Source organism: Amphiura filiformis, chromosome 4 (assembly GCF_039555335.1).
Source record: "Amphiura filiformis chromosome 4, Afil_fr2py, whole genome shotgun sequence".
NCBI classification, from domain to species: domain Eukaryota; kingdom Metazoa; phylum Echinodermata; class Ophiuroidea; order Amphilepidida; family Amphiuridae; genus Amphiura; species Amphiura filiformis.
Window position 1 is genome coordinate 25,351,043 of NC_092631.1, and position 26,329 is coordinate 25,377,371.

At 37.6% G+C, this 26,329-nt stretch overlaps 1 protein-coding gene across 1 annotated transcript; it reads right to left on the bottom strand.

Annotated features, from left to right (window-relative positions):
- Positions 1-8,643: 8,643 nt before the first annotated feature.
- LOC140150727 (uncharacterized) lies at positions 8,644-21,168 on the bottom strand. The gene is made up of 5 exons (XM_072172825.1): positions 20,542-21,168; positions 18,508-18,645; positions 12,623-12,687; positions 11,704-11,874; positions 8,644-10,828 (listed from the first exon to the last, which is right to left on the bottom strand). Exons 1-5 carry the CDS (start codon positions 21,166-21,168, stop codon positions 10,807-10,809), a joined length of 1,023 nt encoding a protein of 340 aa, XP_072028926.1. The 3' UTR covers positions 8,644-10,806.
- Positions 21,169-26,329: the final 5,161 nt, after the last annotated feature.

Genomic DNA, 26,329 nt, shown 5'->3' on the forward strand with positions numbered 1-26,329 from the left:
ATATGCTTGTAGATGGAATTCTATGATAAAGCTTCCATGTAATCCACACAACAACACATAATTGACTATACACAAAAGTACATTTCTTATTTACATTGCCATTTATTTTTATTACAAAATGTCCTGCAATCTCCACTGCTACAATATTAATGCATATTTTGGAATGTTACAGGCTCTTGTATTGCACCAAACAAAAATTCATAAAAATTCCAGACAAAATTGTGAGTACTGGCTGGTACCCGTGTGCGGTAGTGTATTCTACCATTAAATGGCACCTGTAAAAAAGCATGATTACTTTGGCTAAAAAATAATTGTTTGTCCTCCACAGCTTTGAAAGCGGAGGTGCAGGCGGGCAGATTTTTTTATCCCCTTTTTTTTATCCAGTGGCTCAAGTTCAGCCATATCGGAGACCAAGGTCTCTCAATATGACCACGGTTTCATTTGGGTCAATGTCTCTTCATGGACCAATTTTGGATAACCCCAACTTCTATCAGTTGGACATCTTCTGTGGTGCTATCTTTATATATGTCCATAATTTTGGCATCTGAGAGAATAATTTTTGAGAGAATTTGAGCTTCCAAAAATGCCTTACATAGAGTGTGTATGGATTTCAACTGGAATAGCCCAATATGCACTTGATTGAGATTCCTTCAACATGTTATGATCCAGAAGCTTTATGGAATAAATACCATGAATACACCACTTGGTGATTAGCAAATATGTGGATATCTCAAATATTTTGACTTGAACTTGGCAATACCTTCAGTTTTGCACACTTTGTACTACACACACATTATTGGTGGATTTTGAGTAAGTTAATGTTACAGTATGCATTTGAAGAGACCAGTTTTGAATCAATATGTTAGAGGAAATAACACATGATGACATAAGTGGTCAATGGACAATATTTCCCTTCATCCAATTCACCATGACTTTAATGCACAGGTCCTCAATAACACAGAATGCACACTCAAGACTACAACTGCCGGCCCAACTAATTGGTACGACGCACAGTGTCAACAGCCAGTGTTATAAATATAAACTTAATACTCCGTAGCAAGAACATGAGGCCTACCGTATCTGATTGGCTAGAAATCGATCGCTTTGTCGCTCAGAGGTGTAGTACACACTCAAAATGGAGACATGTATTCAATTCGATTGAAATCGATGTTCTATTATTCATGCAGATAAAGAAAGTGGATAATGTACATTGTATTATAGATACAGCAGCTGGATTTTACGCGGGTTCCTTTGTATAATTCATTTCTCAAATAGTTAAATATATCACAATTTTTACTTTGGATTTCAAAATCTTTACTTATAAAATGCAGTTAAAGATATCCACAGCAAACAGCAAGGCCCGCTAATTAGTGTATTGCTTTTCGAGTTAGTGTACTGGAAACAAAACCTGCGTTTTACCTGAAAACAAATCGAATTTTCTATAATAGTAACACCATATGTGGTACTGATCATGCATAAATCGTAGAATAGAAACTAAGCGGCAGGCTCTATGGAAGAGCTATAGTATCTCATATCATGTAAATGGTATGCTTAGCCCGAGTCGCACGGCCTATCTTGAACAAAATCGCCATGCGTAGCTTTTGAAAAAAGAGAGATTCGCCGTACTATCACGGCAATTTTTGACACGAAGATATAGGGATGATGACACAGTGCGACGTCACCTCATTTGTAATTACAAAAATAATATAATCAAATTTCTCTGACACTTCTTGTTCAGCCTTCCTAGCATTCAATTCATATTGCAATACTCTTCCTATTAAATGGATAACATTTCACAAATTACACACAATAATTACCGTGATTCGTTCCAATAAGCGCCCATACCCCAATAAGCGCCCACCCAGCGACTTTGCAACAAACACAATATGAAATTATTAACCGCCCATCCAATGTTGTCAAAATACTTCCAGTAAGCTTACCTGTCGAGTGATTTTACATGCGTGCATGAGGGAAATTGAGCATCAAAAGTATCCAAAATGTTCACCAAAATTAAATTATGACGCTATTTCATAGTGTGCAGATGTATAGATATTAAAATAATTCACAATAACCACCTGCAAATACCTTTAAAAGGCCAAGTTTGAGCTAATTCTGTCTCAAATTCGTATTTTTTGCCGGCGCGGCAGCGGCCATCTTTATAGTGCGCCCTCAAAAACATTTTGTCAATATAATATTAAATTAAGACACATATGAGGGCGCACTAACTGAGAGTAACTAAATACTTTCAGACGGTGATTGATGACTAAAAACCAGGTAAAAATAAGCGCCCACCCAAAATGATTTTGTTAAGCGCCTGGGCGCTTATTGGAATGAATACGGTAGTTGGCCCAATACTGTTCAATTATTTGATTGAATGTTTATCATACTGTTATTGACACTTTAATGGATGTTACCTCTGATCCTGATCTAACGTTTTCGTGTTCTTTTTTGATAAATATTTTGACTTTGATCACCATTTTATACAGGCTGGGAAATAAGTGGGGCCAGGGGCCATTTGGCTCCTGTAAAGCCCCAAATGGCCCCTGCTTCTCAAGTAAATACCTGTGACCAGGGCCACCTATTTTGTTCAAACTGACCCCTGGCCCTAATAGTCTTTTTGACTATTAATCAGAATTGTGCATTTTGTTCATAGAATTTAGGTTATTTCTTGCATTCTCTGCCTGTTCATCTGGATATTGAGGCATTTATCATAACATTGTCAAACACCAGTAATTATATGCTTTCAAAATAGCCCCTGGTTCGTTGATAATAGCCCCTGTTCCCTGTAAAACCTTGTGAACCAGGGGTTTTTTGTTACAAAGTAGCCTCTGGTCCGGCGCTTCTTATTTCCCAGCCTGATTTTATACTAATGATAATATTTACCATATACGATTGCCAGTGGCGTAGCTGCCGGGGGGAGGGGGGGTATTGCCTGTTTGGGCTCCCGCCCCCTAGCGCTATTTGCCCCCCCCCCAATTCAAGGAAAAAAGAGCAAAAAAAGGAGATAGAGAGGAAAAAATGTGTTGCTTTAGGGCGCTAGCGCCTATAATCCTTTTTTTTTTTTTGCTCTTCACTTTTCAAACCACGGAAAAAAATTCGGGCAACCTTTTGAGGGAGGGGCGTCAAAATGTTGTTTGTTTGGTGGATTTGGGCCCCCGTCCCAATACAGGCTTGCCCCCCCCTAGAAAAAGTCCCAGCTACGCCACTGACGATTGCATAATGCATTGACTGAGCAAAGCCATCTAGGATAACATCGATAAGAAGCCCAACATGGTCAAATGCATCCATGTTAGAATATTTGTACTTTATATTGATGGGATGATGACCTAAGCCAAAGACGTAAATTTTTTTTTTTAAATTGCATTTCTGTACTAACAGCGTTTTACAGCCACATCTAATCGCTACCATTTTATTGGATGGAATAATTTAATAACAACATTTTTTTCCTTCTTTTGCATTAAATTGGAACTCACAATTGCTACACATAATGCTTGAAATAAAGGTGGGCCAGGCGCTCTAGCCAAAAGCCTGTGCAAATCACTGCAGGCCAACCGATACGCTACCCTGTGAAATGTGTACCAAAGCCATGTATTTCAAACACTGACTACACATAATAGAGGTTGTGCATATGATGTATCATACCGTAAATATAGCGGACTACTAAAATGCATTCAACAAAAGCATGATTGCAATATACCGCGATAGTTCATTTCACACACATAACAAATGCACTACGATCAAATAGGTTGATGACAACATTTGATTGAATGGACTGCACTGCGCCATGATTAGGGTGAAGGACACCGTTTCAAACCCCTTGTTTTGAGCCAATCGATGATAGCATGCAGGGCCTCTATACATAACTTCAGGCTCAGTCACAGAAAATTAAACTATTGCTATTTACATTTGTGTTTGTTACATAACTCAAACATGAATTCTAGACAGATCATTAGTTGATTACCATTCAATGTTTTTACTATCATCCAATTGTTTGACAGTTTTTACCATCCCATGATCCTTACTCAGTGAAAGATGGATTGTTCCATTCCACTCCATTCCAATGGAACAATCCATCTTTAACCTTGTGAATATATTTCGACCATTACACTCATAGACAGTTAATATTTGTATATTATATCACTCATAAATAAATTCTAGACAGTTCATTGGTTGATAGCCATTTATCATATTTACCATCAGCCTCTCCGTGTGATAGTTTTTACCATCATAGTGCTGTGCCGTAGTGCGCCTGCGCCAAGCCATGCGCTGACTCTTAGACTCGCCGATTTAGTTATGGGGTGGTCACCAAAATGTTAAGTATGTCACAGCAAAACATGTGTTATGTTAATGAAAAAATGTATTCCCTATCAAAAATAGTATTTTTGAACAACAGAATTTATGTATGAGTGATATAAAACAAATAAAACTGTCTTAAATTCGTGTAAGGGTCGAAATATAATCACTCGGTGAAAAATGTATTGTTCCATTCCATCCATCTTTCACCTTGTGATTATATTTTGACCATCACACTCATAGACAGTTAATATTTGTATACTATCAACTGCAGCATGTGCTATTCATTCACAGCATGCTAGATATACTAGTAATCTGTTGCCTTTTCATTGGCATCAAAGTACATTATATTGGACGTTATTAGCGTTATTTACAAAAACCTTACTGTTCAATACTTTTTACTTGGAACCATGCACATTGCTGCTAAATTACACACCTTGTTTCAATTTTTTGCAGATTTACAAGTCTGCTCATTTACAGAGCATATTTCAGAATCAAAGTTAGGGGGTACAACGTATACGAAATATGGGATATTCCATTTAAAATCCACACTACCCCAGAGGAAGATTCTGGAAATATCTTCTACAGAGGATTTCAAATAGAATGACCACATAGGCAGCTCATTAGGAAACTCACCCTCCCTCTGTAGAAGATTCAAGTTGAATCGTTCTCAGATGGTGTATGGTATTAAATGGAACTGCCTAATGTGTTCATTCCATTTGAAATTCATACTCCCCCTGTGGAAGATATTTCCAGAATCTTCCACAGGTGGAGTGTGGATTTTAAATGGAATAGCACAATGCACCTGTTGTTAGTGGCACAACCTGCAGCTTAAGACACCAGCTTCATGGACATGAATCAATGCAACAGTGCAGTGCACGTCAGTGGTCCATTCATGCTACGCTACAATTGCTTTGTGATGCGATGCGTTGCCGCACTGCATCGTACTTCAAAATACTGCACTGCTGTATCGCAGTAAAGTTAAATACATTTTAATTTGGAAATACGACGAGTTGCGGCAAACAGTAATCAATATATCGGCAACCACCGCACTGCAAAGCAATTACGGCATAGTAAAACGGAATTTTAGACCCCAAATGCCCCCACTACACAAATAATTACGGCATTATTAATTGAATGGGGCTCCTCATGAGGTACAATTCGCTTAGACAGCACAACCATGCAAGTTCCATCCATTTTGGTTCATTAACATCCTAAGTTTTCAACCGTGTTAGTTGCACCCTTCATAAATGTTCTGCATCCCAAGTTTGGAATTAGGTATCAATGAACCAGATAAATACATGTAGTGTGAACCCTGGTTGAGACCACCGATATTGTCACGCCATGAAAGCTTTTATTCATAGTGTCCATACATCCAAATCTCTTCCAACAAGGCATATACTTGATAATACTTCTCCTATCATGTTTTGCTTAATAGAACAACAGATACCCCAAATGCTTAATCTGTACATCCAAATGAACATGAAAGTTGATTTGATGTTTAATCAATGTTACAAGTCACAAGTATACATGTGATGTTGTGGAATGCTTGGACGTTTTCAAGTGCAATATTAGATACACTTAAAGGCTCTATCGGTGGTCCGTTAAATCAGAAAAAAATTTAAAAGTCATCAAAAATCCAATTTTGCATTTTTGTAAAGATAATGGGTACGCTATACCCCATAAATGATAATACAGAACACGGCATAATAAGAGTGAAATTTCAAATTTTGACAAATGTTTGGGGAGTTTGTCAATATGGATACATGCAGCTATATGAATGTACAAACACCTGCAGTTACAAGCAATTGTATGGAGCTTCATAATTATCAATACTTTCGCTTTCTTCTGTTTTGTCCATTTTGTCATGTAAAAAAACCCTAATGACAATTTTATTGACCTATCCTTCACTTCAAGTTTTGCACGGATAGAACCGTTATTAACATGCTCTTTTATTGCTCAGGCATAAATTGTTGGTAACCTTGCTGAAGTGGCATTCTTTTTCCTATCAGATTATTATTAATATATACATATTTCAAAATATTATTAGCTAATTAAATAATAAATACCATAAAAATATTCTATGATACAATTTGTGAAGTGCAAAAAACTATACATTTCAGTTATCTTTTAAGTGCAGTGCTGAATTTCATTATTTTTTATATATATATGTGACCTTACACCACGAATGAGTCAATTTTGTTTTATTTATGTTTAGAAAATATATATCGTAAGCAATAAAATGGTATATCATTTAACTTCAAACGATATCAAGAAGCCGAATTATGGTTTGTTAAACTTTGCTCCTGCAACAAAATGGTATACCTTTTTCGGTTCTACATGTGTCTTTTCCCACATGATATTGCTGGTAATAAATATCAAACAGTCATAATTGGCGGTCATTTCAAATCATCCCCAAGTCAATGAGGTTCAGGAATGTCCTCTCATTGTTAAGACACAATACAATGCTTTGTAACCGTCCACTTGAACAGGATTTAGCCAAAGCAAGCAAACAAACACTAGAGCTATTTAAGAATTCTCTAGACATAGGTAGAAGCTTAATATCCTCTTCAACAATAGTATTGATTGGTTTAAAAGGTGTTTGACTAGCGCTATCAAAATGAGATACATGTAGCACCAACTTGAGGTACCTATGAATACAACCTTCATGCATATGTAACTCAGAATAATGTATTCTACATCATGCTTAAGAAAGCATGTCATCATTTGGCAAAACTATTGACAGCAAATTTGCCTCTTTTTCAGTAAGCTAGTTTAAAACCCAATAAAATGTGCTATAAGTTAAACAAAAAGAGGGAAAGTTAGAATGCTCACTATGTGACCCCAACTACTCAACTTCCAAAAGTAATAATATGGAATGTAATAAGGGAAAAAATGTATGATAAAAATGTCTTCACATAAGAGATTTTTCAAGTTTAAATACAAAGAAGCAAGAAAGAAAGAAAATTAATAATAAATATTGACTTATTGTACTAATAAGAAAACATAATTATGCACAAAAATAAGTTTGGCCTTTAGTACATGCAAGACCTACAATATAAGTATACTTTGCTTCGCCTCAAGTTTGGTAGTGCCATCAATGCGTTTTCATGTGCATGCTGCAAGCGTGCGTACACACTGCCCTTGTACACATGTGTGTATACTCTGCAAGAATGCTGACACACCTCTGTTGCGTTTGTCAAGTCATTCAAAGTGAGGACAAGATATAGTTTCCAACACACAACATAAGGACATTTTGGCATAGCGAGGACAAAATCCTCGCTTTGTAAATAGGTGCATTGGATGACACTTTTTCTGTAGGGGGTATAGGAGAGGTATGGGTGATTTCCTCTCTTTGTATGTGCTAGGCCTATTTAGAGATAGATGAAAAATGTCCTCACTTTGAAAACTCACTCTTGTCCTCGCTTTGAATGCCAGGACAGACACGATACACACGTATCACAAGTCCTCGCTTTGAATGCCGGCGCACGTAGGGGTGTAAATGTGTGTGTACACTCTGCCTCTGCATGAATATCTTTACATGTGATTTGATACTGCGACCAGCAATACATACCTGCATCACTACCTAACTTGAGGTAAACCAACGTATACAAGTCACTACTACAAAGTTTTTTATTTCAGATTTGTCTATAGCCCAATAGGCAAAAAACACAGGATAACAATGTACCCAAAGTACACATCAGTACAGCCACTTATTATATGTAGACACACTATGGTTTTGTTCGTTGGCAAAATATATACAATATAATACAGGTCTACAATACTGTCAAGTTTCAATATTTGTACAATTTTAAGAATACTGTTGTCTCATAATTGAACTCATAAGCTACAGACTTGCTAATAAATGGCCACATTTACCCAATGAGATGGTCAAATTATTATTTAAAGTCAAATTATTATTAAAAGTCTTAAATTATGGTCAAATTATTATTAAGTCTTTTTTCCACTGACCAAATGTCGGCATAGCTGGATAAAGAACCTCATTGAGGAATTATGGCCAATTATAAGAATAAGCTGTAACAGTACAATCGGAAGATAGATTATTAGCCTCTTTTCAAATACTTCGGCATATTAAATAGTACATGTAGGTATGAATAGCAAACAGCTGAAACAGGTCATTATATTTTAAAGTATTGAATATATACATTTTATAAAAATTCTTCACTTGTAAGGTGGATTTTATATAGTTTTCAGTATGGACGCCAGCCTCTGGAATTATTACAATTTGACTCAGACAATTGTGCCTTTGACCCAAGGTGGAATGCTAAAAATTAATTTGGAATGCAGAAATTGTGTTTGGACTAGTGTAGCAGGAGTGGCATGGGCTTTTAGCATGTTGTCATACTAATTAATCAGGAATGTAATATGTCATAATCAAGATGCTTAATCAAGTATGGTAAGCAACGAGCAAAAGTATCAAGTACATTGTGTAACATATGAAGAGAAAAATTATTTTGCTTATTGTTTTCATTAAAAATTTAATGTGGTGTGATCAAGCAAAATCAGTCTGAAGTCGTGCATATTCAATTTTCAGTTTTTTACATGATTGTATAAAGCATTTGCAAAGCTACATTTTCCAAAAACAATATGCAACAAAGAAAGTATTGTCTTTGTTTGGCTGTATCTGAAAATCAATATATCTGACTTCCGACTGGTTTTGCTTAAACACATCACAAATATAAATACCTGGAGGTAACTTTCTGCAATTATCAGTCGCTGAACCAGTGACAATTTTACAGATTGCTTGAAAATGTCAAATCTTAATTCTCTTACAAAAATATCATGGAAGCATTAAATGAGAGAGGCAATGGCAAATAATAGCAGAGAGAGCATAAAAGGTTTACCAGTTTTTTTTGGGGGGGGGTGCAAAGTGAATTTCAGGGGAGGCGAAATTGCTGCAAAAAGTGAGAATTTTCGCAATTTTGGGGGTGGGGCAAGAGTTCTGTCTGGGGGAATCCATACACCCCCTATGGAAGTCATGACCTTAATCTTCTACACAGTGGGTGTGAATTACAAATATGGCTACCTGAATGGGTGACTCCATTTGAAATCTGCATTCCCTGTGTGGAAGATTAAAATCATGTCTTCTATAGGGGGTGTATGGATTTCAAATGGAATTGCTTATTGGGACTAATCTCTTTGTGCCTACCTGACTCTTATCATATTTAGGTTAGTTGGATACTTTTGGAATTAATGATTCTTTTAACATCAGCTAGGGAAATTGACTGTTTTCTTTACACTGATATGACGACTACCTGGCAAGACTTTCAATTTGAAAATGAATTTGGCAGTGATATTGAACACAAAGAAATACAAAATGTACACTTACGAAAGTACAATTAATTTCAGTTTCAGAACAAATGTCACCAATTTTGGATGATTTATAACAAACTTTTTAAAAAAATACTCCTATTTGAAGGTGTTTGACCCAAATGACTGTCATTCCCCTTCACTTGCAGCCATGGAATTTGTATATGCTGCATCATTTTTAATACTTATCAGAGTTCATCCTGTTAACAAGGCATATACTCCATTTTTCTTGAGAGGTCACTATAGTTTGTTTGGCTTATATAATTGGCGAAAATTTGTTAGTTTTGTAACTGCATGTATCAATAAAGTCCCAACTTACATTTGTGTAAATTCATGTTAAGCGCACACCAGTCACGCATTACACAATGCACAACTAGCATACATAGCAAGTGCTGTGCCCAACTGTGTCCACACGATTCTATATCAATACATGATGTTATGAGTCATATTTTAGGGCAATCATAAGCCAAACAAACTATATTGGTGAGATTCTGATGCTTATCATCACAACCCTGATTCCAACCGAGACAATTCAAACACTACATCAAGAGGCATACACCTTTCTTGGACTCACTTGGGCTAAAATTTCATCACACAATGTGAGAATCGATTTTGATTCTTAAAATTTTGTGAGAAGCAACTGATTCTTCAAGGTATTGTTTAGACTTTAAAAATTTACGAGAATCAACCTTGACTCACACAAATCTTTTTACAAGAATCTTTGTGAAAATTAGTTTGCGGAGATGCCTCCAAATTCAACCCCTACCCACACAATAAGATATATTAACTGATCGAGATCGATGGGCAAACGTGATGCATGCTGGGAATGAAAAGGACTCAAAAGCTATAGAATTTGTCACCCAAGATTGCGAATTTGAGCCCTTTTCCTTCCCAGCTTGCATCACTTTTGCCTATAGATCGCTATCAGCAATATACCTTATGACATGAATCCATCTTCATTCCATCCTCACTTTCTGCATCATCGGTAGTACACATCGTTCTCATCAAAGTCATCCTCCTCCTCCTCTGGGTAGTCATCCTGCATGTACACTTGGGAGTAGTGGATTGTGTTGTCCGGGAAGAAGTGGTATTTGATCTTCTGATAGATAGCCCAGAAACCTAAGAACAGGCTAGCTGAGATGAGCACTACTACTATGACGATACCAGCGATGGATCTTGGAGTCATGTGCCACACCTGAATAGCCTGGTAAAATAATGCAAAGAACAGGATTCATATCACTGCTCAAAATTACATAGATAATTTAATGATGTGGGTTACATGTATCATCTGCGACTCTACTGGCCCACCAGAATAATAAAAGGGCACAACTTGCATTTTCACTGGGCTTTTAGAGTTGAAATCCATTACACCCCTATGGAAGACACAACCTTGATGTCCCACACAGGGGGTGTAAATTTCAAATAAAGTCATCCATTCAGGTAACCTCACAGGGGGGTGTAAATTTCAAATAAAGTCATCCATTCAGGTAACCTCATTTAAAATTCACACTCCCTGTGTGGGGGATTAAGATCATGTCTTCCATAGAGGGTGTATGGATATCAACTGGAATAGCCCATTATTTCAAGATAATCGACAAAGACTTAGATTACAAGTTTGCGTTGATATACATATGTGACATGATCAAGAGGAATGAGTTGGATGTCGCTAATATTGTTTTTGAGATATTGGCAAAAACAGTGTTCAAATTCTTTTGTTTTATATTGTTTTCAGCCACTGATAAATTGCTCATAACTCAGTAACCAGATGTATGATTTTGATGGGGTTTGCATCAAAATGTAGCATTCATAAACTGCCAGAAAATGATGTAAAAAACTTCTAATTGAAAATTGCCAACATGTGACTCATTCTCCTTGATCATGTCACATGTGGAATCCCCCTACATTGTACTTAGTGTGTGCCCGGGCAAAGCAAAGAGTTTCCATGCACCTGTCTGTATGTAAACAATGGAGTGCCTTATAATTACCCAGGATTTACCATGGAAGGAGTGGGTATATACATGGCACCTTCCTCTTCATTGGCAATTCGTTAAGAGCTCTACTGAAACCCACATTTCTTACCTGTGCTGTAACATCACCACCGTTAGACATGGCATTATCCTTGCCCAGGCTGCTGATTGGTCAGGATTTGTTTGCTGATTAGCATAATGTGTGACTAATGTTATATTCAACAAATCTTTAAATGTACGCGAGTCTTCAACTGACATATTACCAACCATGTCCTGAAATAACCTGCAATCAATAAAATAATCAACAAATCCATTAATCAATCAATAAGTAAATTAAGATTGTACATCCCCTCGTCTCTGTTCATAACTACAACCTATGTCATGTTTATCCGCTGTTGGAGAATGCTAGCAAGACTTAGATCGCTACCGGATGTTATATAACTTCCCGTCAGTCATCAGCTGTTGGATCGTCACAACAACAAGCTTTGAAAAAGTCATGAAATTGTCAGCAAGGAAATAACAAGTTTCTTCAATTGGCTTTGACAAAAAAAATCAATTTCTGGTGAAAACCTGGTGAGCCTGTTTCAAGTTTTGTTACATGTACATCATTACATTAGTTTTATGACAATTTTCTTTGCACCTTTTTGCCGATGTAGCATATGTACTGCGTGGTTATCCGATTGATGTGACTTGTTCTTTTCATGTGATAAACAGGGCATGCATCAAAGAGGTAAGCGCAAAGAGGAACAGAGAACTGGAAGATATTTTTACTGTTGCACTCAAAAGGGTTGTGTAAATAGGTGGAAGTTGGAAAGGCCATGTGTGGATTTTTTTTTAAGGGTTAGTCCTTGCGTGCACATGTGCGACGTCAAGCGGTTGCATACGACCTTGTGCAAAATAATACGCACTGGACGGTAAGAAGAATGCTTAGTTTGTAAAAGGAACAGGCAAACATTATGGCAGTAGCCTTAATAGGGTGAAAAACAGTCTTAGTTTGTGCTAAAGGTCTATCACATACACCCCATACGTACCACATTATATCCGTGTCATATGCTGGATAACATTTATTGAGAATCTTAATAGCTTCACTCCATTCCTGTACATAGGTAGAATAATAGAAACATAATATTAAAATTATGTACATGTACGGTGCACACCGTCATCATCCCTATATCTTCGTGTTAAAAATTGCTGTGGTAGTACGATGAATCCTCACGTTTTTCAACAACTACGCATGGTGATTTTGTTCGAGATAGGCCGTGCGACTCAGGCTATGCATACAATTTGAGATTTTGAGAGCCGGCCACACTGTTTCTATTCTATGTTTTACGATTTTCGCATGATCAGTATATGGCTGGCCGTAACCGCCACAACGTGGAGCTGCTACGCGTAGCTTACTTTTCGCTTCGCGGAGCTAAATTGACCAATCATGTTAGATCTTTTTCATTACGCGGAGCCAATTGATGCATCATCGTTCCAGAGAGAGAAAACCCTTGCCAAAATTAATGTTTACTATGTGGATTTTAAATAAATCGAATGTAAATAAACCACAAACAGTTGTACAGGATCAATACCATTGTTTGATTAGTGTATAGTCAATGTTACCTTGCATGCATGTGTCATGTGTGTGGCGTGTTTGTTTGTTTGTCTACTGTGTCAGGCCAGGATCACTGACACCCACGGTACTGATACTGTCATACTATCACGGTGATCATATTGTTGAATGTTGTTGACTTTAAAATAATCATGATGCAGTCATGTCTACAGTAGAATTCACCACGACCTTTGAAGGACTTAAACCCCATTAAAAGCTATTAAACCAAGATAACACTCAATGAAAACAGCTCAACTATGTTACATCAGATCTTCTCTGGTTAAATACACACTGCACTTGTGTCTGTTTTACCTGTGCAATGAACAATGAGCTGGTATTATAGTTTCAGTTGGGTGAATGATTATAAAAGCGAACGCATAAGGTAACAATACTGTCTGGGCTTTTGTTTACGAAATGAGACAATAGTCTGCTTATTGTTAACCAGCGTTCTTGAAAATGAGAAGCATAATGGTTTGCAGACTTAACACGGTTTAGAAATAGTTTGTTCATATTTTTTGGTGTTATCTGTCGTTTACATATCCTTCCTAAAACACAAAAGTACCAATATTTCCAAACACCTAAATTAGCTAAAAATTTAGGAAATGTTACAAAACTATATTTTCTAGAATTTCAGGGAATACTTTAAATATTGGCTGGTTATTTTTTACACAGTGACGTCCGATAGGCAATGGCATAATACTTCTAAAATACACTAGGTCACGCGTCAATGGTGAGCGCACTGAGTATTGTGTATAGGAAAACGGGCAGTACCGTAACTACAGTATGTATGGCCTACTACTAGTATATAAAGTAAATCCGAACTGGTTTGCTGAAGGTCGAATTCCACTTGAGGCCACGCCAAGATGTACAAATCAGCTCCCGCGATACACTGATGATCGCAGAATTGAGTGCATGGTTTACCACCACTCTGCCTAGCTATATAGTTGTGTACAATGCTGTATGAGTTTTTGTGAGTGCATGTCCATCTTAATAATAAGTCGGTTCGTACTTTTCATAAATTACTTTTTGAATCATAACTATCGTGACCGAGGATATCTTGCAACTCACGTGAAGCTCGTCTGGCAAATTCTTAATGACTAAATTCGCTTCACGTAATGAGTAAGTCGTACTTGATTGGTCAGTTTTACCTCCGAGTAATGAAAAACTCTAACATGATTGGTCAATTTGGCTCCACGGAGCAAAAAGTCAGCTACTGCGTAGCAGCTCCACGTTAATGGCGGTTGCGACCTACCATATCAGTATCCCATATGATATTTCTATTGTAAGAAAATTTTATTTGTTGTCACGTAAATCACAGGTTTCGTTTAAATGTACTAACTGGAAATTAAATTAACTAATTAGTGAGGACCGGTATTTTGCTGTGGATATATTTAACTGCAATTTTGATGTAAAACATTTGAAATCCGCTGTAAAATTTTTGATAATATTCAACTCTTTGAGAAAATTATTTTATAAAGGAATGCTGGTAAAACCAGGTGCAATACAATGTACATTATTGACACACTATCACTCTATTTATCTTCGTCAATAATAGAATAATCGATTTCAATCGAATTGAATACATGAGTTTGTAGTTGACTACTGAGCGACCTAAGCGATCGATTGCTAGCCAATCAGATAGAACTCCTTTTCTTGCGTTCAGTGAAATACCACTCGCCTGTCACTCACTACCACTCGCCCGTCGCTCACCAACGGAGTATTAAATTTATATTTATCGTATAGGACGTCGACACTGTGCGGTGTTATTTCAATACCAGTGGCGGCATCAGAAAAATTTTTTGGGGAGATGGGGAGAGCAAAGTGAATTTCAGGGGGGACAAATTGTAGCAAGTTTTTGTAATTTGGCGTTTTTACTGGGGGCAACAGAGGGACAGAGTTCTTCCCCCTGGTGCCGCCACTATTCAATACGTTTCTACAGATTGTTAAACATTGTTTCACCTCAGGTTTGGTATGTCCGTTATGTCGCTAGTCGCAGTATCAAATTGAGTGGAAAGTTAATTACACTAAGCACACATGCACACTTGCAGCGTAACCGCGAAAAGCCGTTGACGTCACACAGCGATATTTCACCTATTGACCACGTACCAAATTATTATTTCTCTACTGGACTCGAACCCAAGACTGCATTGTACCTTTTGTCAAGGATGAACCAAGCACGGCCAAAGCATGTTCAAGAGACAATACCAGGCATTTATTATGAGGGCTACCATGCTGGTATGATGAATACTCGGATAAACTCTTTTGTTCATATTGCTAACAGAGTATTCGTGTGATGAGTTTATAAAAATTCGCTGTAGGAACTTTAGAGTTTAACTGATACCATGGGGTATAGTTATATTACATGCTATTATTTTGTACTTAACTGCAAACTGAAACTCGCTTTTATAAACCTCTACCTGTTTAAGTATGTCTGTGTGCTGTAATACATCCGATCGCATGCCGAGGCGTTGAATATGTAGTAAAAGGCAGGTCCGATAAAATCCGAAGATATGACCAAATTGATGGTTGAAGGCGGAAAAATCTGCCAAAAGGCGGAAGATGCCATATGCATGTATCTGTGCATTGTACTTGCATAGACCCTAGAAAACTTCCAAAATTTTCAACAAAACTAGAAAAATATTATAAAATTGGAATACAAAATGTCATCATCATATTGGCCTTTGATGAAAATTTTATCAAAATAGCCCTTCGGAAATGGCTTGAATCTATTCAAATATCAACCCATTTATTTTCTACAATACAGTATGTATTCTTGGGAATATGAGAGTTGTGAAATGATCTTTTACATGCGGGTTTTGTTTTGAAATTTTTTGTATGGATAGTTTTTCATAGTTCAGTTACTCGGGATGTTTCGGAAACGCCTCAAAATATTGCCATCAAACATTCCCGTATATCAAGAGATGGCGCTATTTTTTGGGTAGGGAAATATCGCTGTGCGTCACTACCGAACTTCAGGTGAACCAAAGAAGAGTTAAAATGAAAGAAGACACACTATTTTTTTCAAAAATAACCAAAACATGATGATACAGCTACATTGTACATGCTAGGTTGTGATATTTTTACAAAATAGAAGAGTGAGTGAGGAGGAGAAAGTAAGACTAATGAAGAAAAAGGCAGAGAAAAAAGAAAGAGAGAGAGAGAGAGAGAGGAGGTAGATGGGGAGACTTGAGTCAGTCTAGAGCAAGACAGAGAGGAACAGAGGCAGACAGACAAACAGACAGCTCGAAAGGGATCAATTTGATCTCCCAGGATACCCATCCATAATAGAAAGTGTCTACACGGCACTCAAATTCGTATCCGGGAAATGATCGCATTATATAATGAACGATGCCATATATGCTTGGAGGGCGCTTATGATGAGATGCCGTCTGCTGCGCGCACAAGTGGAGATCGCATTGAAACACACCCCATGCAGATCCCGCCTCCTGTGCCGAGTCAACCAGAGAGAACATTGGGCTATTCCATTTAAAATCCACATTCCCCCTATGGAAGATTTTGAAAATATCTTCTACACTGGGAGTATGAGTATTGAATAAAATAGACAATCAGGTAACTTTTATTTGAAATACTTACTCCAGTTGTGAAAGATAGGTAAAATCATAATACAGAGGGAGCATAGGTTTCAAAATGATTAACCCTGACCAATTACAGTTGAAAAACATACTCCCCTTGTGGAACATACTTCCAAAATCTTCCACAGGGGGAGTGTGTATTTCAACTGGAATAGCCCATTATAGAAAGACTCAGCGACTATGAGAAAGGGGAGAGGAGGAAAGAAAGGAGTAAAGGAAACATTTTATTTGAAAAGTTACAGGAAAATATACAGTCACATACTGCCAAAAAGTACACACTAGAACAGGATGCATGCTGGCAGTGGGCTCACACAACAGCAGGCAGGTCAAAATGATTATCACATCAGCATCAGGCATGGTATTTACAAACACAGCAAACCACTGTATCATCACTACAAAGTCTGCAAATATTAAAGAAATAAAAATGATATATAAAACATTTTACAAATATTTTAACAAACTAGATCAGGGGTCCATTTCACTTAGCTTTACGAAACTTTGTAAGTCTAAGTTCCATTTCACTAAACTTTCTTACCAACGGTACCCTTTGTAAGTAATAGGGATTTACTACAGAGACCCTACATACAGTTATGTCTAGTATTTGTGACTTTAGGAACGGTTATTTGAGTTACGATTTGTTAAAAGTTTAGTGAAATGGACCCCAGATAACATTTAAGACTGGTCACTAACCCATGTAGGGTCACAATTCAATGCATTTTAGAGAAATAACTTTCACTGCATGAATTCAATCAGTCTGATAGTGAAAACTTACAATAATTATACAAGTATACGAGTGGATATTCATACGTAGTGGTAGATAAAATGAATTAAAGTTTTAACTTCAACAGCTACACTATTTTTCGCTCACCTGGAACGACGTTTTCACTAGTCCGACTAGCGTCCTCAGCAGATGGTGCTGCTGTGTTGATATCTTGTCTGCAATCGGGATATCTCTCACTGATGACGTCATATGATTGACAGAATGGCGTCATAGGATATTGCTGTAGCGCCGCCCCCCCTGGGCTTGAAGCCATACAAACAAGGACTCAAAAACCAAGACTAAATCGTGACCAAGGACTAGAAATAGATCCTATTTTGGGATAACTTGCTGAAGCCCAGAAGGGGGGGCGCTACATCGTAACATCCTATGACGCATTCTGTCAATCATATGACGTCATCAGTGAGAGATACCCCGATTGTAGACAAGATATCAACACAGCATCACCATCTGCTGAAGACGCTAGTCGGACTAGTGAAAACGTTCCAGGTGAGCGAAAAATAGTGTAGTGTTGAAGTTAAAACTTTAATTCAATTATACAAGTGTTGACATGATCTGACCAATAGAAGTACTATACTACAGTGGTCAATCTCACAACTTTTTGGGTGACTCCACTGGGGGATCGGGGGGGGTGGGGTATTTGTTATTTATACATTTATGTGGGACTAAATGACTCTTGGTTTTTCCGCATCTCAGGGATCGATGCAAGAAGTACCTAAAATCAACAACGGTAAGATCGTCTGGTGTACGGAGTCTTTGTGATTCAACAATTGGTGATTTGATTTTGAGAAAGAAGGTGGCAAATTGAACTGAGAAGTGCTAGCACTTGTCTCAATAAGAAAACACATGCATACAACACAGCACTGTCACATATAGACAAAGGTTACTTTACAATAACATCACTGCAAATTGTAATTTTATAAGGTAAACTGTACCATCCTGAGACCTTACCATAGCTGATTGTGGTCCTGCAAGTAAATTGAAAGCCAGTAGATTGAGATCAGAGCATGCCATGTTTTCATACTGTTTGTTAGGGCAAGATATGTTGGCCAATGCCTTCAGCAGTGCTATCTGACGAGGGCTGCTTTGCTGTTGATGGAAAACAATAAATCCAATTAACATAAATGCATACACTGTAGTCTAACTCTGTAGGTTTCTTTTCCTTCAACAAGACCATGAATCAGGTCAATGTAAACTTTGTTGGGTATCAGTCATAGCTTCGACATACATGTAAGCGCCAAAGACAAGAAACCATTCTTAAATGCTGGTTTCATACGGTACTTTCCTGCCGCTTGCCGCTCTGAAGATGGTTTTACACCAGAAACGCTAGCTGTGACCAGCCGCAAGCCGATCGATCACTCCTCCGCTTTGCCGTGGTGGCAGAACCGCTGGGAGTTGAATTCAAGTCAACTCGGAGCGGTGCCGCTCTGACGTATGAGAACTAAAGTCATGCCGCTGCCACTCAGCAGTGTGCCACTCCAGTTCCAAACATTGTAAGTGCAAGAGGCATGATGAAGCCTCACGCTGCTCAGTGGCAAGCGGCAGAAAGTATGAAACCAGCATAATTCATAAGTTGGCCAATTTCAGTCTGTAGCATGTGTACATGTAGACAGTACAAAGCTCTCAGCAATTCCAGGGTACCTGAGTTCCCACCCGTCCTTGGCCTCCCCAGGAAAAAAAAAATTTATATTAAATTACAAAATTTGAAGAAAAAAAAAAAGTTATAGGCCCTAAGGGAGGCGATCGTTATTTACGACAGGGGGAATGGGCATTTTGAGGGGGGAACCAGAAATTTGTTTTGGGTCTTGAGGGGGGAACACGCAATTTTTCGTTGAACCAGGAGGAGGGAGGATTGTTAAGTTTTAAATGGAGAAACTTGGGAAAACAAGGGGAATCTGACAATTTTGAGCGGACGTGAGGGGGGAACGCGGATTTTTTTGTCAATATTTTTTCCAAAATGCTCATTCCCCCCTGCCGTAAATAACGATCAGTCCCTACATGTAAATTACTTGTTATTCAAGGTTGGAAACCAGAGAAATACTGCTACTTTAAGTTTAATATTTAAAAAAATGGCTATTTTTTTTTCAAAGTTGGATAGTTGTACAAAATTACTTTTGCTTCTATTGAACAGCTAGCTAGCAATATCAATACATACATACTAATTCAATGTGTCCCTGCCTGTTCAATAGAAGCAATGCGCAATTGTACCTGTAACTGTATGTCATGTGGTAATGTTATCAATGCGCGATTAATTGCAATATGCGCTCAAACTAGTATGCGGCGTGGCGCGCTATGTCCGCAGATTTGCGTAGCGCCATGATTGCGAATGTATTTTATGATTGGAATTGACTTTTGAATGTAATGTCCGACCGTGATGTCGTAAAACTATGGAATGGGAAAAAAGAGGAGAGAGGATGGAGAGAGGAATAAAAGGACTCGAAGTCTAAGAATTATTGTAAAACTTTCCTTGATGGTGTGATAATTGTGTGATTTCATAGTTTTATTAAGAAGATAAGCCGGCAGCGAACGTAACACTGTATTAAAATGTACAACTTTATCCAACTTTGTTTTTTTTTTAAATACCATTTTTTGTAGTCAGTATTTCTCCTGTTTTCAACCATGAATATTAACATCTAACATGTGTTGCAAATATTGACAACGTTGATCATTCTACCAAACGACAGCAATGAACCCAAGCCTAGTCTACATTACGCAAATTCAAAGGCAAAGCTATAGCTAAAATAATCATTTCTCGATCATGAGAGTATGAATGTACTGCGTGCACTGCGTAATGTCGTAAGTTTAGTGGAATGACACGATAGCGCGATCGATTGTGCACGCACAGGAAATGCAGCGCTACCCAAAGCGTGTGTGGTAAGCGTTATACACCGACGCAATTGTCATTGCGTGCCTATTGAGCTCTCATGATCGAGAAACTATTATTTTAGAATTTAGCTATAATAGATTTTGTTATGATTGTGATACCTTCTGTTTCGTAATTGCATCATCTTGTTGTAAACACGACTGACACGAAGACATGTCCCGTGAATCCCTGCAATACTTCAGCTTGCAACAAGCCATGTTTAGATCTCTTCTGAGCCCATCACGATATACGCTCATTGCTCCAGCCACTACATGAATCCCCAAACAAGACAACAAATCTTTCTTTTCGCAATTATCCCGCACAACTTTGACCACTTTGGCATTATTGAGATCATTTGTTGGGCTTGATTGAGAAGCACTAGATTCACAGTTTTGAAATACATTAAGCTGTTGATTTGTTGAAGTTGAAGGCTCAGGTGTTGCATGTCTGGCTTCATTGCCTACAAGCAATCGTGTGTGCCTTTGTAATACATCTGATGGCGAAGAGGCATGCTGTGTTGATGAAGATTTCGTTGCTGATGTAGTCACTGATGAACATGATACCAACTTGTTTTTGACCTGTGTAAGTTCTCCTAATAAGCGAGTAAATAAATAACCTGGTTGTAAGGTACCTCGGAAGTTCTGTATATTCAACGGTGGTTCTTCTGTAATGGTGGATTTTGTGTAAGTTATAAAAAACAGTAAAATTAATAATACAAACGGTGGAATCTCCTTGCAGAAAATCGCCATGTTTCTTGTTTTGACAAGTGACAGGTGAGTGTTGCCAGCCTCTAGCGTTGTATATTCCCAGTTTCTAATACAAGGAAATCCCCACAGTGATAACGTGTGAAATTGGTGGAAGAAAATGAACAAATTACAATTTGTTATTAGGCCGTATAAAATTAATGTTTTGGTTCTCGTCCAGAGGATTTTCATGAATTGATGAGGGAGGGAGGTGTTTTTTTTGTGTGTTTTTTTTTCAGTGTAAAATCAGCATTGTCTGTAGTTTTCGGTCTTTTCCAACAGTGCTCGAGGAAACGATGAGGCACTTTTTTTTTTTTTTTTTTTTCAAATGTGAGATTCTGAGGGATAAACCCCCTAGAGTACCACAAAAAGACTTGGAAGTGGTCCTTGTTCTCTAATAAACTTATTTATATGTATGAAAAATTCATAAATCATTCCAAAGTCTAAAATAATTGAAAAATTAAAAAAAAAAAAAAATCTGACAAATCCCAGAAATTGAGGAGGGAGGGACGAGAACCAAAACATTAATTTTATACGGCCTTATATATTTTTTTATTTTACCAAACAATTGATAAACATTCAGAACAAACTACAATTCCGTCTGTGATCTAGTAAGCCATTGAAATGGCACAAAGACAAGGAATATTTTTTTAACATGAAGAGTTGAAAACAAATCTTTTTTCTTCAGTTTTCATTTTTTTTAATTGTGCATTCTGTTGCAGTTTTGGTCATACTCTGAAGATCAAAAAGTTTAATCTTGATATTTTGATGAAGGACAAATCCATGCTAAGATTAAAAATTCTAAATCCAATGTTAAAATTAACCACATCTGAAGTTCTGAACTATAATATTAGAGATTGAAATTCAAATCCATGAGATTTGTAACTCACTTGATAACAAGTGTGAGTGGTATTAGTTTTTCAATTCATATCCCAGGAGTATCAGGCTAAGCTGAATTTCAATCTATAAGATTTAAGATTTTTTAAAATCTGATTCAGATGATTAGTTCAGTTATGTTGATTTGGTTATTGGTCATGAATGTTGGTTGTTGAAGTTTTGTTATTTGAAAGATTTGCTATTTGCAGAATGCACAAATTACATGTAGCATCAGCTCAAATTACTTGTCACTGACTTTATCCTTATGGACATTTTTGTAAATTCTGAAGTACTTTTTTTTTCTTTCTTTCTTTCTTTCTTTCTTGTTTTGTTTTGTTAATTTGTTTTGTTTTTTGACAGTAGGCCGCCTATAACTCGAAGTTTACTTCATAGTGCCCATCAATCATTTCAATATCCTGAATGCGAGTTAAATCATTCAACTTGGCAACCTAGCTCCATTAGTTAATTGCGTTGCCTCGTTTCACGGATGCAATCGATGGCGCTGATGCGATGCTATTGAATATTTTTGGAAGAGAAGGAAAGTATTCACATAATACACATGTATTTAGCATGATTATGAATGATACAGATAAAAGAAAAGAAAAAGAAATGTCTTTTATTAAACCTTTTTCTCATATCAGTCATCATTGTAAACAATAATGTGAAAAACTAATTTCATATAACTTTTGGTGGTGGTAAAACTACCGGTAATACCGGTGTGCTATCTACTGAAGATAGCATTTTATTAAGCAGATCAGTTGCGCATAACTTTCTTTAGATGCAAATCATGATCATCTAAGGATCCCCAGAAAAAAAACATTGGTTCAATTATATTTTATGACCATACAGGGCAGAATAATTGCCACAGAATTAAGGATTTTTGGTCGCAAGTAGGCCTATCGCTACAAAACCCTCCTGACCAAATGTCAAATAAGAGGTATAACGCGAGTTTGGTAAATTGTTGGGTAAAAATTGTTAATTGGCTAATTACGGAAGTGGCCGTTGATGCAGGTAAATTTGCAATGTATTCATCTCATCATAAGGATCCAGAAAAATACCTATTTCTGACGTATATAGGCAAAAATATCAAAGGTTAAATTTTGGACTCAATGGGTCAAAATTGACAAAATGCTCGTGATTTGGATAGAAATTATACCAAATTAATCCATTATTTAGAATAGATTGCCTCAGGTGTTTAGTCATCTGGGAGACAGAACAGAAGTCCGAAGTCCATTGTTACTAACAAAGCAATGCAAACTATTATTTTGATTATTTTTTCCAAAAGAATACAGACCATTCATTTTAATTTGATTAAAATCGGAGCATTTTTTAATTTGTGAACCCCGTGGAACCTAACATTAATATTAAGTAAAGAAGGTGAACTGTACTGATATATTGGAAAATGGAATTCTTTAAAATTGACGTACTAGCATAAAATGGCGTCCCTTTCAAGCATTCATGCAAAAATGTGCTTTTTTAAAGGCCTAAATAGGCTATTTTAGGCCATAAATAAGCCATTTTTCAACTCTCTCTCTCACCTAATGACCCTCTTTTTGTCGGGCTTTTTGTTTCACTGAACTCCCTCTCAAGTAGGCCTACCTATGAACCCATTTTTTGTTTGCCTATCACTAAAAGATCCCTTTTTTCAAAAAAATTTGGGGGAAATTCTGATAATCTCTCACTGAATGACCCCGTTTTTTTCATTATTTTCCTTCAAATTTTTCAAAATTTTTCAAATTTTGATAAATTTTTGTATTTTGAATCAAAATTTTTCCCCGTCTCACGGAAAGACTCCCTTTTTTGGTCCTTCTCAAAGAGCCCCATTTTTCGGTCTCTATCTTTATAGGCTCTCACCGAAAGACCCCTAGTTCCGAACTGCTGTCCGCACACCGTCTCGTCACTTCCAACTTCCAGTCCCCCACCCCCGGGGCATGACCCTTGTCACGAAGTCCCGGGCACGAAGTTCAGTTCATAATCCATGCATATAAATTTGCATTAATTTTGTATTATATAGTTTCTTATTTTGAAAGACAGATTTCTCTCTTGGTTCTGATAGCTCTCTCTTGTTTCCCACTTGGTTATTTTTTAGTTCTCTCTTGGGTCTCTCTGGGTTCTCTCTTGGTTATTTCTTAGTTCTCTCTTTGTTATTTCCTGGTTCCACTTGGTTATTTCTTGATTATTTCTTGGTTCTCTCTGAGTCCTCTCTAGGTTCTCTCTTGGTTATTTCATGGTCCTCTCTTGGGTTTTTTTTCGTGGTTCTCTGTTGATTATTTCTTGGTCATCTTTTGGTAATTTCTTGGTTCTCTTTTGGATTTTCTTGATTCTCTCTTGATTATTTCTTGGTGCTCTCTTGTTCCGTGGTCCTTTCTTGGTTATTACTTGGTTCTTTTTTGGTCTTTCTTGGTTCTCTCTTGGTTCTCTCTTTTTTTTTTCTCAGTACTCTCTCTTGGTTATTTCTTTTTTAGTCTTGGTTTTTCAGAATTCTATGGGTTCTCTCTTGGTTCTCTCACGGTTATTTCTTGGTTTTATTTTAGTCTTGGTAATTTCTTGGTTCTCTCTTCAAGTGGTTCTCTCTTGGTTATATCTTGCTTCTCTCTTGGTTCTTTCTTGTTTCTCTTTTGGCTAGTTTTTAATCTTGATTATTTCTTGATTTATTTCTTGTTCTCTCTGGGTTATTTCTTGTTTCTCTCTTGGTTCTTTCTTGGTTATTGCTTATTTCTTGATTCTCTTTGGTTACTTATGGGTTATTGTGCTGATATGCATTCATAGCGCCCTCCAAATCTATCTTCAAAAGATAGCAGCGCTAATGTAAAATTTTAGTTTGAAAAAGCCAAATATTTGTGAAATGACGGCCCAATTGAACATGAAGTGCCAGGGTCCAATGCAAGAGCTAAAATGCATGTGGCCATATATTTATCCATACGCAGGGGGACTTAGAAGTTGGGACATTTTGGAAAATATATGAATAAAAACGTAAAAATATGGCCGGGAAGCGGCCATCGGGCGTGCGAGACGCACAGGGGCAGTGCCACCGCCATGCAAGAGGGCAGGGGGATGCGCGCGTTACCCCCGGGCCCGGGGTATAGGGCCCGTAAGTAGAGAAAACATACATTAATGGGCCCATAAAAGCAAAGAAAAGACACCTTAGTGGCCTGTAGGGGCCCGTGAAGTTAATTTTGTTAATTTGGATCCCCGGGTTTGCCATCATCGGGTTGTGATGACTCACTTGTACATATATGTGCAGTGATGAAGGGGAAGGTGGTTTAGCTGCAAATGTATAGGGAGCAAGGGCGTAGCAAGAGCATCAGGGGCCCATGGACAAGGAACAGTACGGGCCCTTTTAACCAGGGCGGTTAGCCTACCTTATGGGCCCTGGGCCAGGCCAAAATTTGGAGGCCCCGAACTCACGTGCCGAGGAAGGCATGTGCACTCAAGTCAGTGGCCAAGTTTTGGTTTAACTAAAGGGGGACTAATATATTTTGTTCAATTCAATTTCAGACTACTTTGGCCCCAGATCAACATAAATTTTGGTATTTGAATGCCCTATGAGCTATTTTGACAAAAAAACATGCTGTTATTGGGGTTAAAAGAAAGATGCATAGGGCAATTTTGGCCCAATGGTATAAAAATCCGACCCTGCTCTCCATTATCAGCCCTTATTTAATTTTCGCCTTAGTGCTCGGGCGGCCCATGAACCCTCGGGGCCAACCCTGTCCCCCTCTGCTAAGCGCCTGGTAGGGAGTCACCAGATAAGACTGATTTCAATACAATTTTAGCCTGTCTAGGGGGTAAGGTGTATCGGTGGTGGTGGTGGGGGTGGTCATAAAATTTCTTAAATCAATGACAGGCAAGCTTGCAATACCGCCTAGAACCCGGCCTAGAGTCCATCTCTTAGTTCAAGCAACCACACATGATGCAGTCATGTCTACAGTAGAATTCACCATGAACTTTGCAGGACTTAAACCCCATTAAAAGCTATTAAACCAAAAATTGAAAACAGCTCAACTGATTAAATCAGATCTTCTCTGGTTGTGCACATGTGTCTGCTTTATATGTGCGGTATCGCAATGAGCTGGTATTATAGCTTCAGTTGGGTAACCGATTATAAAGGAAACGCAAGGAAACTGTAGACCTTTGTTCACGAAATGAGACAATGGTCTGCTTTTTGTTAACCAGCATTCTTGAAAATGAGCAACATAATGATTGTTGACTTAACATGGTTTGGAAATAATTTCTTCATATTTTTTGGTGTTATCTGTCGTTTACATATCCTTCCTAAAACACCAAAGTA